Genomic DNA, 13,631 nt, shown 5'->3' with positions numbered 1-13,631 from the left:
ATGACCTTTACAGAGTAATTGAACACAATCTGGAATGAAATATTATTAGGTGTCGAAAGTTAATAGATGATTTAATATTATCTACAGTACAGTACCATGGTGTGTACAGTAGAGCACACAGTCATGAATTCACACATGCATGCGTAATTACGCACGCACATGCAAGTAATTACACTGGCAGATACACACATCCTTATGGAAAAACCACATGATTTCACGTGTGACAAAAAAAAATCACATTTTTTGGGGAACACTTCACATGTGATGATATTTCACATGAAGTTTCCCATGTGGATTTCCACGTGTGATCACATAACGATGTGCACATGCTGAGCTGAAATGTTCACATTGTAAAACAAAAGAGACACGTGAGGCCATATGTTCACACAGTTCACATGTTAACCCCACCTCTTTACATGTTCGGAGAACAACATGTTTTCACCTCACATATGAATTGCAGATTCACATGTGGAATTTGTATTGCAAATATTTGTAAATCAATTTTGCACTTTCACCTGAAAAACATTCAAATGTTGTCGTGTGTAGTTTCATGGTGTCACATGTTGAATTTTTTGCATACCCATGTTGTCACATTTATTTCACATCAGATCGTTATCACATTAACTTCAAATAAGATCACATGTGAACGGATGACATCACATGTGATCACATGAAATTCATGTGGTTTTTCCATAAGGGCGCGCGCGCGCGCGCACACACACACACACACACACACACACACACACACACATACACACACACACTCCAGGGGCAGCTGAAGGAGGATGGGCCTCCTCTGCTTATTAACTGTTTGGTGACCTCATGACTTCATCTGTGGTGCTGTCAGACTGGAGTAGAGGAAGCGAAGAGAGATGGACCACGTTTTCCCAGCCCTGGCAGCACCGCTGGCTCAATGGGTTCTTTGTTCTGGTCTGGCTCTAGACCAGCTCAGTATGGGGCTACGGCATAGGGCTGCCTCAACCCTACAGTCCCAGAGAGAGAAAGCCGGAGGAGAGGGAGGAGGGAGGAAGGGAGGGAGAGGGGGGAGAAAGGAGGTGGAGAGGGAAGAGGGGATGGAGAGAAGGAGGGTCGGAAGAGAGGAAGGAGATGGGATGGGGGAGAAAATATCTAGGGGTGTACAATACAATACGTATAGGACAGTATGTACAGTTTGCAAAAGTTTCAAAACCATCTAGCCTAATGAGGAGCTCCTATCCTTACAGTGTTGGTCCATTATGTAAAGCACATGTACGTCCAAACATCCCAATAGTCCTTTTCCACCATGTTACACTGATTATTCCCTCTCTGTGTTCAAGTCATGATCATGTAAACCATAACAGAGCTTAAGACAAAGCTGTTTTCCTTAGGGGAAAAAAAATTGAGAAGTGCAATGTGTCGGTCGGTCATCCCAGCTGTGTGTGTGTGTGGAATGTTGGGATTAATGGGAATTTAATAGGTTGATTAAAGATGAGGGGAGTTTGATGGCAGAAACATCTCTGGGGCGATGGCAAGGAGGAGGAGGATTCCACAGGCCGGAGTGACAGGATAGGTCACAGAAGAGTAAACCTCATTACTGAGAAGGGACAGCAACAGGAGGCAATACTCCCAGAAAGAGTGGGAGGGAGGGAGAGAGAGAAAGGACCGTGGGACATTGAGAATGAGTGTGACGTGGAGAGAGGAACGTTTTAGGGAGAACGGGGAGAGAGTGATAGAACAAAGTGGTGATAAGAAAGTGACAGAGAAGTAGAAGACAAATCTGAGAAAGGAGGGATAGTCATTGAGGTTGACGGACCTTAACCTCTCCCTTCTCCTCTCAGCACTCAAACTCTTTCATATCTCTCTCTCTTTCTCTCATCTCTCTCTCTCTCTCTCTCTCTCTCTCTCTCTCTCTCTCTCTCTCTCTCTCTCTGATTAGAATAGTCTTGTTTACCTACTATTGTGTGTGACTACATCAGTTTTGGATATTTGCGGGAGCGAGCTTCCAAGACAAACCTTACAGCATTTAGTAATTGTCGAAGCTTTACAAAGAAACATCTCTCTCATTCTCTGTCTCTAGCATGGTGGCCTGGCTTTGACTAAGTTAGCTATCTAATCATAGGGAGAAAGATTGTGCTTTTTTCCCTCTAGCCACCTTCTCCGCCTCCCACCTCTCCTCAGCTCCAGACTGTGGTTGAGTCTGATCCTTTAATCTCTAAGGCTTCAATGGCTGCCTGCGACAGTGTAATGATGGGGTCCGCGCTTCACCTAGGTGTTTTGGGGGGCTGAATTACGTGCTGTTTACGGAGTGGTCACTCCCTCCTAGGGGTTGTTCCACCTCAAAAAGCTGAAGAAAGAGGAACTCGACACCCACCACTTCAGATTATTCTGAAATAGTTTCTGTTGTTTGAAACAGATGAGAATGGCATTCCTGCAACATTATTTTGTTGAAATATAATGTGAGTTTAAGCTAATTGATTGCATCCAAAATCCATATGAAGTGCGAAAACCATTTCTTTGGATGTCTTACACACTGTTACAAAAAAGTTTGTTCCAAATCGGATGTTAGCTACTCCAGTATCCTATAAATTAAAATGGTCAATTCAGGTGCAATCAATTAGCTTAATTTCTCAGTTTCCATCTACAGAAACAAGTTCAGAACCATCTGAGGTGGTGGGTGTCATGACTTGCTGAAATGACATGGAATGACCCCTAGATCACAGGAGGGGAAAATGACCTGGAGTTGGTGGTAGAAGTTACCCAAATCTGCTCTATAATGAGGGCTGTGTGGAGTAAAATGAAGACTGATACCTTTGTAAAAGGATTCATTGTTGCCTGTGATTTGTCGACGCGGAGACTTTGACGGAAAGAAGCCAAGTCTTGAGCTGTCAGGAAAAGTGAGGAAAAATGGCATGGTAAATCAACTGATGACTTTCAAATGATTATCGTGTCAAGGTAGAGAATGTCGATTTACCTTGAAGCGGGTTTTCTTTCTTCCGTTTTCTTCTTTCTGACATCAGGTGACTGGATGTGTTCAGAGTGTTCAGAGCCCCTGATTGCCGGGTTGGGTTGTTTTTATGGCTTTGGGCAAGCGCTACAGAAATCTGTTTGGTCGTGTTATTTTTATGACGTTTGGCATGTAGTTTGGAATTCTGATTCTCATGCTCTCCCTGTAAAAAGAGCCCGTATGTCTGAATGCGGCGGGCGAGAAATGGTAAGCGTTAACAGCTGCCGCATCAAAGGCGCTCGGGCATGTTGTGCGTTTAACCCAAATCCGTCACACTCGCACAAAGCCCCTGATTCAACCTGTAATGTAGACATTGAACAGAGAGCGTCAAGACCACAACCAATGAGAGGTTACAGCCTCGAATGAACTCTTAACACCTCTCCTCCACATGGCAGGTCAGAGGTCAGCGAAGCTCGCACCTGATTGGTTCCCTGGAATGGTTACTGGGGGTGACAGGTCATTTGTGTGTAGAATTTATTTTCATTTCGCAAAATTATGCCTGAAAGAGCAAAAAATGGCTACTGGAAACTATTACAAAACCGCCATGTCTCTGTGGAAATTGCTGAATCTACTTCAAACACTTTGATTCGACCTCTACACTGTTGGTTGAGCTGTTAAGCAGGTAGTTACAGCCAGAATAGATCAACAGCTAACTAAGTGAGTACCGGCCAGGGCAGTGGACTGATCCATACATTGGATTTAACATCAGAAGAACCCTAATCACCATGGCCACTGAGCTGGGGAGAGGGAGAGAGGGACAGGGAGAAGAACCAAGCGATGGATGTTCCACTCAGAGCCTGAGACATTTACCAGTCATTGATAAACTGCTTAGCAGCGGGCAAATTAATGAATCCACCATCCACTCGGCCTGACACAGAGAGAGAGAGGGTGTGGGGGTTGGGGGGGGGGGGGGGGGGGGGGGGGGTTGGATGTGGGGGGGTTGGATGTAGGGGAGGAGGGCAGCAGAGGACCGAAGGGGAGGGGGGGGGGGGGGATGAGGGAGGTAATCCGGTTCCAGCTAAACGGCTGATCCCTCTCATTCCTCAGATATCAAATGTCAAAAGTTAAATTAGCCTGCTAGCCTCAGATAGGAGTTAACATGCTTTTAAATGGGGCAGGGGGTGGAGGGGGAGGGAGGATGCGGGCGATTCTATCCCCCTCTGGGACGGCAGCGGGCAGGTGCCTTTGAAGTGTCTAATTATCCCTCTGACTAGTAAGCACTGGCTAACTGTCTTAATGGAGCCTGCTCTGTCTGATCTCCTCGCATGTATTCAGACACACACACACACACACACACACCATCCATCGCAATGTGTTAGAAAAGCAGCTCTGAGAGGCAGCCATTAAAAAAACTCTTCATAAAGTTTGTAGAAACTATAGTGAGATAAATGTATTATGTCTTTTAATAATTCTGTATTGTTAGGTGAGAATTCACCACAGTGACAGTTGGACCTAATTCACCATAACTATTTTTTATTTCGCTCTAACTGTTGGTTGGCACTTCCCCACCTCCTTGCTTTGGCTGGGTGTCCATGTTCTCTTGGCGAGCGCCTCCTAATCTGAGTGCCACAGGCCCTGTCCGGATCACAGTGGCGTCAGAAGTGGGATTCCAATGCTCCGGCCCAGTGGAAAGCTGGCCTAGTCCGGCCTGGTGGGCTGGGAGCCATGCCTGAATCCACCCTCTACCCTAACAGACCCAGTTAGCAGCCCGTCCAGTCCAGTCACACTTCTGTCATAGCTGTACGGTATAACGATAACAGACAAGGTTGTCGGATGCTGACGACCTTGTTAGTTGAATATGAAGCCATGTCAATGCTGGTCAGACTTCGTTATTGCGTTTGTGGTTTCGAGCACTGAGCAAATGCATCTCCTCTGTTTGATTCTTAAAAGAGTATATGAGTCAAGGTGCCCTTTGAGTGAAATTCTTAAAAATTCAAAAAGGCATGGCCCCAACTCATCACTGTTCTTTTTGGCCAGTGTAGCTCTGCTCCTTCACAATGTGCTCCTGATGAAATAACCTGGGGGGGGGGGGGGGGGGGGGGTTGTAGAGAGTGGTTCTGGCCCTACGGATGGCTTGCATCCGGCCCCTGATGTATGAAAGGTAGTCAGTAGGGATTGGAGTGGGGGCGAGGCAGGGCCCTGCTGTGAGGCTGATTTGAGGTGAGCAGGGAGAGCAGAGAGACACGGGAAGGGGCGAAGAAGCCTAGATTTCTTTTGATTCCTCTCCCCTCTAGGCTATGGGCTGGGACTGAGAGCCAGGGGCCCCTGGTAGGGTCCCAGCAGAGCCCCAGCGGCGGAGTGAGGGGTGTGGGACTCCGGGCCGGGGAGATGGGGTCTGGGGATGCCGAGGGGAGGGGGCGGTGTGCCGCCGAGCCAAATTGAGACGTGGGAGCCGTCGAAATTAGCCTAGATGATTATCGAGGAGAGCAGTAGTCGGGCTGTGGGGGGAAATCAGGAATCTTCCCGACCTGCCCACCGCTTCTCACTGCAATTACTCTAAGCATCACTCACAGCAGCTGTATTTACATAATGCGCCACTATGGGACCACTCTGCAGAGGGGAAATAAGACAAGGGCGGAAAGTTACTGACAGTGAATTCAGGCGTGTTGCGCCACAGCTAACTTTTTAGTGCTTTTTTATTTACATTTTATAGATTGGTGACGTTCTCCTTTTCTCGCTTGTTATCCTGAAAATAAATATGATCCAAATCATGTAATTCCACAGCTATTGCGTTGGTGATTGATAAATGGGAAGATGGCCAATGGTTGACTGTCCAAGATGCTACAGGTCATGACGTGTGAGGTTAAGCACGCAGGATCCTCTGAGATGTTGTGCCCGCGTCGTGACGTTCTACGAAGAGTCTCTTGACACGTCTCCCATGTCACTGTAAACAGACGTTGGGAGAAGCTCCATTAAGACTCAGTCACCTTCAACACAATACACAACTGAACTCTGTTGTGGGAGATACCACTGAAGCTCCCTCAGCGGGGGTTAAAAGAAAACATTCTGGCAAAACCTGCATCCTATGGGACCGGCAGCCAAAAAGTTGATCGGGAAAAATACCCCACACAATTGCACTAATCTTCCCCGTTCTCTTCTCTTGTTGTGTTTGCGATTCCTCCTCTTGGTGGAGTTTGAAGGTTCTCTCTCTGTCTCTTCTTTCAGCCTGCGCTGCTAATCGTGAGTGATTCCCTCTCTCTATAGCGCAGGTGCCATGTACAGCGAGCTCTTCCTAAGCCGCTTGGAGAGGTAGCTGCTACGCTCTTATTAAACTCTAGCCAGCCGCTGAAATGTTTGCCTCCCTCTCATTGTTAATTGGGCAGTCTTCAGTCTTTTTTTGCGGGAGTTGATTTGCAAGAGAAAGAAAGAAGACGGAAAGAGAGATTATCGCACAGGAGGAGAGGAGCTTTGAAGAAGTGTTTTGTGTTTTCCTCCACTCCTCTTCTCATCTTTTCCCCCCTTTGTCGGGTTCCTCAGCCAAACCCCCATCACCGTGCCACAGACAACACGGCTTGCAAATGTTCGCAGGTGGAGGAGAATGGTTGTTGTGTCGCTGGCGCTTGTTCAGAGGCAAACGACACCTCCTCGATGGTAAAGGTTTCGCACAACAAAGCCAGTTCGGGGGTAGAATGTGCGAGACTGATGAAAATGCCCCTTTGTGTTCCTCTGACTGAAACACATGTAGTAGCTTAAGGCAGCGGAGACTCCTACATGGTGCTGGCTGTAGAGTACCAAATCAAATGTCTGAGAGGCAGGAGCAGATTGGCACTCCGACCCTTGTTCTACACAACGGCTGCCTTTGAGAAACACCAACTCCCTCCGAAGCAGAGGCTTTTTGTCTTCGCTCCCTCTCATTACTTTGAATCAGCCAGGCACCCTTAACTTCAGCTCCCTTGTCCCAGGGCCCAACTCTCTCTCTCTATCTCTCTCTCTCTCTCTCTCTCTCTCGTTCTCTTTCCCCCTCCTCTAAGGAATTGGCTCCACTCCATTCCTCATTATCTCTTTTATATTTTCATTTTGTCATTTGTTGTATTCGTTCCCTCCTCCTTTCCCCCCTTCCATTAAAGGCCCTCTCCTCCCCTGCTCAGGCATGAGGGCTTTCTCTGAAGGTATCCAGAGAATCCTTTTACAATGGAAGGCCCCAACATAAAAAGGGGAAAAACCTGGGCATTAGGACTTAATGAGCGGCTGGCTGGGCGAGAAAGAGAGATAGAGAGTGAGAGAGAGAAAGTGAGAAAGAAAGAGACACTGAGAGGAAGTGAGATAGAAAAAGAAAGAATGAGAGAGAGGGGGAAAAAAGATACGGTGGGATAGAGAGAGAGAGAGAGTCACTAGAGAGTGATGGATAGGAGAGAAGAGAGGAGGAAAGGAGAGAGAATGCCAGGGAGAGAGGATGGAGAGAGCATAGGCTCCATTATAGTGGCAGAGAACTCCTGAAATACTAGAGCCGGGCGTGCACTCTGATCAGGACTGCAGTGAGCACAATTACCTTCTTTTCAAATCCTTCAGTGACACTGCGGGAGGAAGGAGGACTTTGAAACTTGAAAGGCAGGAGCTCGCTTTCAACCTCAAACGCGAGCAGGAAAGGGCTCTGAAATTTGTTCAGTGCTCCCCATCCACCATTAGCTTGTTTCTTCCTCTCGCCTGCAGGCATTTAAGCAGTTTTTGAAAAGATGTTAAGAAATTCAATCACCATAGAGAGTCCTGGATAGGTCTTTTTTTTCCTTTTTTTGTGTGTGATGCATGCTTCCCCTTGGTCCACCGAGGACCGGCCTCCTGCTTTGTGTTGTGGGTGAATGGACTTGTGAACCGGTGGAGGAGAGGAGGACGGGATGGGGGCAACCATGGGAAAAAGGGAGGGAATAAAAGAGGAATGAAAAATGAGGGAGGGAAGAAAGAGAAAAAGCCAAGAGGGTCTGTTTGAGGCTGATGGTGTTCAGGGTTGGAGAGGTGCTCCTGAAGTTCAGGCTTTTCAAAGTGTTTGCAGACACCTGAGTCCTCCACATCAGAGGCAGAGTACGCTGCACAGCCACAATGGATGAGAACACTGACTATAAAGCCTCCAGCTATCCAATGCAATACACTATGAAACACCATTGGACATACATTAGACCAAAAAATACATATTATAATCATTATCAGTTAACTGCACCTATGAGGCTCAAGAGGGTTCAAGTATAGTCAAGTAAAATATAACCAAGTTTTCCAGCCGTTTAGGTTGGATGACATATGACCGGGATAAAAAATAGAAATGGGGATAGGACTGAGCCTTGGGGGATCCCTCCTATTTCAGTCTCACCATTCAAGTTTTAGTTCTTGACCTTCTGCTGCCCAGTATTTGTTTAACCTTTTAAAGTGGTATACACTGAAATAATGAACCCATTTTAGGTAGTATGCACTGAAATAATGAACCCATTAAAGGTGGTATACATTGAAATAATTACTCATTACAGGTGGTATTCACTGAAATAATGAACCCATTTAAGGTAGTACACACTGAAATAATGAACCCATTTAAGGTGGTATACACTGAAATAATGAACCCATTTAAGGTGGTATTCACTGAAATAATGAACCCTTTTAAGGTAGTACACACTGACATAATGATCCTATGTAAGGTGGAATACACTGAAACAATGAAGCCATTTAAGGTGGTATACACTGCAATAATGAACCAATTTAAGGTAGTATACACTGAAATAATGAATCCATTTAAGGTGGTATACACTGAAATAATGAACCTATTTAAGGTGGTATACACTGAAATAATGAACCCATTTAAGGTAGTATACACTGAAATAATGAACCCATTTAAGGTGGTATACACTGAAATAATGAACCCATTTAAGGTGGTATACACTGAAATAATGAACCCATTTAAGGTGGTATACACTGAAATAATGAACCCATTTAAGGTGGTATATGGCAGAATGACAGTTCACCATGGTGACGTGGAGGGGAGAGGAATGTTGGAGTGACAATAGTTTGATTTAAATATTAGCTGCTTGACCTCTCCGAGACATAAGTGAGTAGGGCTGGAGTTCACTGAGAGGGAAGAGAGAGGGAGGGGGAGGGAGGGAGAGAGACAAAGAAAGAAAGACACCCACCCAAATGGGGAAAAGGGGAAGAAGCCAAAGAGAGACACAGGAACGTAGTGTAATAATATATTTGGGAATAATTACCTAAATATTTTGTCTCCAGAAAGAGTTCATAGACGGTGTTAGCTGCATGGGCTTGTGGGAGTTTGACTTCACTTCCAAATGTTCAAACGTTATTGCTACAAGCACATTGTGTATGTCAAGTCTATGGAGCAAATACATAAATAAACTAGACCAAGAATTAGAATTAGAAACATCTCCTGGTCTACCATAAGATATTATTCCCGGGCCTCAACTCTGTGTTCGCTGGATCAGTATTCAGTACATGCAGACCCACACTCCTCTCAGCAGCATAACCCTGTCCTTTGCTCTAGTTGCTCCCAGCACAGTTTACAGTCCCCACTTTCTTCCTCAAATCCAATCCATGCGAGAAGATGAACCCCGAGTCTGAAATCCCTTTATGTTAATATTGCGCTTTGCAAGAGCAGACCCTATTAATCCAGCTTTAACAGCATAAGTGCCATTATTCCCTTAATAAGATCAGGGGCTGTGCAGTATAGGATTAAATACTTATATCATAACTGACACTATAATTTCCTGTGGAGGAGAGCATGAGCCTCTGCTCTCTTGCTGGTTTGTCAGTTCTGTGTTAAGTCTCGTGGAATTTGCTACTCCCGAGCGCTGAGGCACCAGTCGGGCTGCATGGCTGGGCCCTTACACAGGTAATGGACGTGGGAGAGTGAGAGGGGGTCTCTCGTTCTCTCTCTCCTTCACTCTCCTCTCGACCCATCTCTCTCTCCGACTCGGGGTAGCGCTCTTTAATCTAGCCCTCTCTTCTGCACTCAATTGGCTTTTGGAGGGCTGCAGTTCTCCATCGCCTCCAGTTCATAGGGGGGCCTTACAGCGCTAGGCTGGTAAATGCTACAGAACCTTTGGCGTTGGCACCGCGGCACTCTGTCAGGGCCCTCAGTGAGACGTTAAAAAAGAGAGAGCAACAGGGGGCACCGAATCAACCAGGAACCAGGGCTGGACCAGAGGAGATTTCCCAGCAGCCTCCAATGAAGTGGATCTGTTGCTCAGTCAAGATAAGGCCAAACTCAGTGGACTCTCTGGATCAGGATGGAGGAATAGGGTGGATTTGAGGCATTTAGGAAGACAGAATTGTATGTGACTGAATCAAACAGGTTCTGCAATAGTTCTGTAGCGCATTCGACTAGAGCCAGTGTAAAACTTTAGATGAGCCAGTGTAAAACTTTAGATGAGCCAGTGTAAAACTTTAGATGAGCCAGTGTAAAACCTTTGATGAGCCAGTGTAAAACCTTTGATGAGCCAGTGTAAAACCTTTGATGAGCCAGTGTAAAACTAAAGATCATACAAAACATGAACCTAAGCATGTTAAAATGTAATAATTGATCATAATCATACTCAGGTACAGATGATAGGAATAATCTCCTTTTATTTACAATGAAGCTCAACATTCATAATTTCTTGGACACTATTCAAGTGTGTAGGAGTTAGTGTTACATGAAGAGCGCCCAGAGTATGCTCTCTTCAGGGACTACTCAGAACTAGTCTGTACAGTAGCACTCACCAGGTTAGGGACCATGTGACCCCATGAAGGCCAGGGTCAGTGGTCAGGTCAAAGGTACATTCTTTCCAAAGCAGCTCAGCCCTTGAACTCTCTTCACTTTCATCCCCACTAACCCAGCACACCAGGGATAGCTTCTCAGGGGGACTCTCCTTTCCGTCTTTCCGTCTTTCCATCTCTCCGCTTAGTTTCTCTCCTTCACCTGGAGAGAGAAATAGAGAGAGAAAGAGATTACTCTGGCAGAGAGGGGGTACCATGAGGCCGCTTAATGGGCAGTTTGGAATGCAGGCGGAAAGACCCGGTTGCCTTCTCCATGGGAATCCATTTATTTTATAAAAGGAACAGACGAGGCTGACTTTAAGATCCGACTTGGGAATCGCTCCCCTTGAATGTGGCTGTGATGCAGGGGGTTCGTTTAGTTGGTGAGAGCACCAGAGATGAGTCCTATTGGCTTGAGCTGTCTTCTGCTTGAGTCCTATTGGCTTGAGCTGTCTTCTGCTTGAGTCCTATTGGCTTGAGCTGTCTTCTCCTTGAGTCCTATTGGCTTTAGCTTGTCTTCTGCTTGAGAACTCACACGTTCAGCTGGCTTATATGGAGACCAAACCAGCGTGGATTTGCAGGGAAGACCCACTGTGCATACTTGGTTGGTTGCATGTGTACAAAACAAATTCCCTGCCCCTCATAGGAGTATGCTAAATTATCTAATTTGTGTGTGTGTTTGTATTGACTCTGAGAGGTAAAGAAATTCCCCTTGACGGCAGCATCCGTAATTCATCTGTTCTAATTCTGCTGACTGTGAAACTACTACCCTCCACCACCAAAGGCATTCAGAACAGGTTGAGAAAACTTCAGCAGACTTTAGGCTCTGTACAGTAGCTTTAAATGTACAGGGATCAATTATGGTGTATGTACCCTCAATAAGTTAGGACCTTACCCTCTCTCTCCCCCCTGTCCCCTTACAGAGGATGAGAGCTCGGGCACGCCGTACCACCACCACCACCACCACCACCGTGAGAGGCGCAATGCCATCAGCACCCAGGCCCCCACACCCGGGCCCCCTGGCAGCAAGCTGGGTGAAGAGCCCTCCACCTCCACAGAAGAGCGCCCACCGTTGGTAAAGAAAGAGTTGCACAGCTCGCTGCCCCACCTGGTCGACCACGGCCTCCCGTACCGCGGCACGCTGTTCGCCATGGACCCTCGCAACGGATACCTGGACTCCCACTACGGTGAGTACAGACAACGGACCTCAGTTTACAGAGGAGGGGTTGGATAGGATGTTCCATTTGATTGTTAGAGAATGTTTGTGATGCCAAAAGTAGTGGGTACTTGCTTCAGGGTTTTCTGGTCATCAGACAACTTGAATTGTCTCAGTGAGTTACTGAATGGATTGATGGATCATTACATTTAAAAAAAAACTGGGGGTGAGATCAATTATAAGTCAAAAAATGAACCGTGTTTGTGTGTATTTGTGAGCATTATACTGTAATTTGAGTGAGGCGGCAGACTGAAAGACAACATGCCTGTAGACCCCCCAACACCCTCTGAACAGTGGCACCAATGTTCTGTAGAATAATAGGTAGAAGGCAAGGCTGCTAGTCGCTTGATTAGGCCTGACAGATCAGCTGCTCTCTCTCTCTCTCTCTCTCTCTCTCTCTCTCTCTCTCTCTCTCTCTCTCTCTCTCCCTCTCTCCCCCTCTCTGGGAAGTTAGTATGTGGAGCATTCAGCACAGCTCCTTAATTCCCTCATTAGGGGCCTGTCTGAGCCCAGTACTCCACTTCCACTCATCAACACACACATCAAAACCCCAACTCTACACTACACTGCATTGCGCAGTCAAACCACACTCACTACCCCCCCTCCTCCTCCCCCTCCTCCTCCCCCTTCTCTCTGACTAGGACGGAGAGGCTGTGGGTGAGAGAAAGGGAGAAGAGAGAGAGACACAGTATATATAAAGGGAGGAGTGAGTGAGGTACATGAGGTTTGAGGTTATGATAGAAAAATCATAGGAAATAAAATATGAAAGAGAGAGAGAGCAAGAGAGAGAGAGAGAGAGAGAGCGGGAGAAGGAATAAGAGAAAGGTGCAGTAATAGAATGAAAGAGAGACAGATGAGTGGAGGGCTGGGGGCTGTTTAGGAGGATAATTTCGCCGCCACCATAGCCTGAATGGACGTGGCCTCCAGGATTTGATCGGACGGTTTGTTTACTTTCGATACATTGCCTGCGAATTGGGCCTGACAGAGGGGTTTTAATCCGCAGGCCGTAATGAAAAGGTCTCTCTGTCCCTGGCTCTGGCTCCGGCTCCGTTTCTTTACTGTAACTCTATTTATTTAGTTAGTTCATAAGCCGGCGTCTCCTTTGTGCACTGGTGCTTCCATCCACCACAGAGCTACAGTGCTAATCTGAAAGGTTACTTAAAGTCAGGCCCTGGGTCTGTTCATTGGTGTAGTGGACAGGATCCTCGCAAGCAGAACATTACTGTCGATTACAGCCCGGTCTTAGCTCAGCAGGACTGCCACTTTTGATTGCGAGTGTGTGTGTGTGTGTGTGTGTGTGTGTGTGTGTGTGTGTGTGTGTGTGTGTGTGTGTGTGTGTGTGTGTGTGTGTGTGTGAGCACTGGGGGTGAGCACTTGGGGTAGGGGGTTTAAGCCCACTAAAGCCAAGGGGAACTAGGGGCGAGGGCTTGGGGGGATGGGTGGGTGGGGGTGGTTGGGGGTCACAGTGAGGGGTGGCAGCGCCTCAGGGTCATGCGTAAAAGTCAGAGTCTGAAATGGAGAGTTCAGAAGCAGCAGGAAAAGTCAAAGGGGTCGTAGAGCCTCAAAGGGCTCCATTCTTTCCACTTGGGGGCCTCCTGGGCCGCAGGACAGCAATCAGACCAGGCAGAGGGCAGAGTGGATAGAGAGATGACTGGTGCTATAGGCCCCCTGTTCTGTGTTCTGTTTTCTCTCTCTCTCTCTCTCTCT

At 46.9% G+C, this 13,631-nt stretch overlaps 1 protein-coding gene across 2 annotated transcripts in view; it reads left to right on the top strand.

The window, feature by feature from the left end:
* Window positions 1-13,631, top strand: part of LOC110489888 (transcription activator GLI3) — a 130,254-nt gene that overhangs the window by 35,417 nt on the left and 81,206 nt on the right. For both annotated transcript variants that reach the window (XM_090199702.1, XM_021562848.3), the window contains exon 3: window positions 11,632-11,895. In XM_090199702.1, coding sequence (XP_090055828.1) covers window positions 11,632-11,895 — 264 coding nt within the window. The remainder of the gene's footprint in view (window positions 1-11,631; window positions 11,896-13,631) is intronic.

Source organism: Oncorhynchus mykiss, chromosome 15 (assembly GCF_057628025.1).
Source record: "Oncorhynchus mykiss isolate SJ-2025 chromosome 15, ASM5762802v1, whole genome shotgun sequence".
Taxonomy (NCBI): domain Eukaryota; kingdom Metazoa; phylum Chordata; class Actinopteri; order Salmoniformes; family Salmonidae; genus Oncorhynchus; species Oncorhynchus mykiss.
Note: the sequence above shows the minus strand (reverse complement) of the source record. Positions and strands in the feature narration are given on the sequence as shown.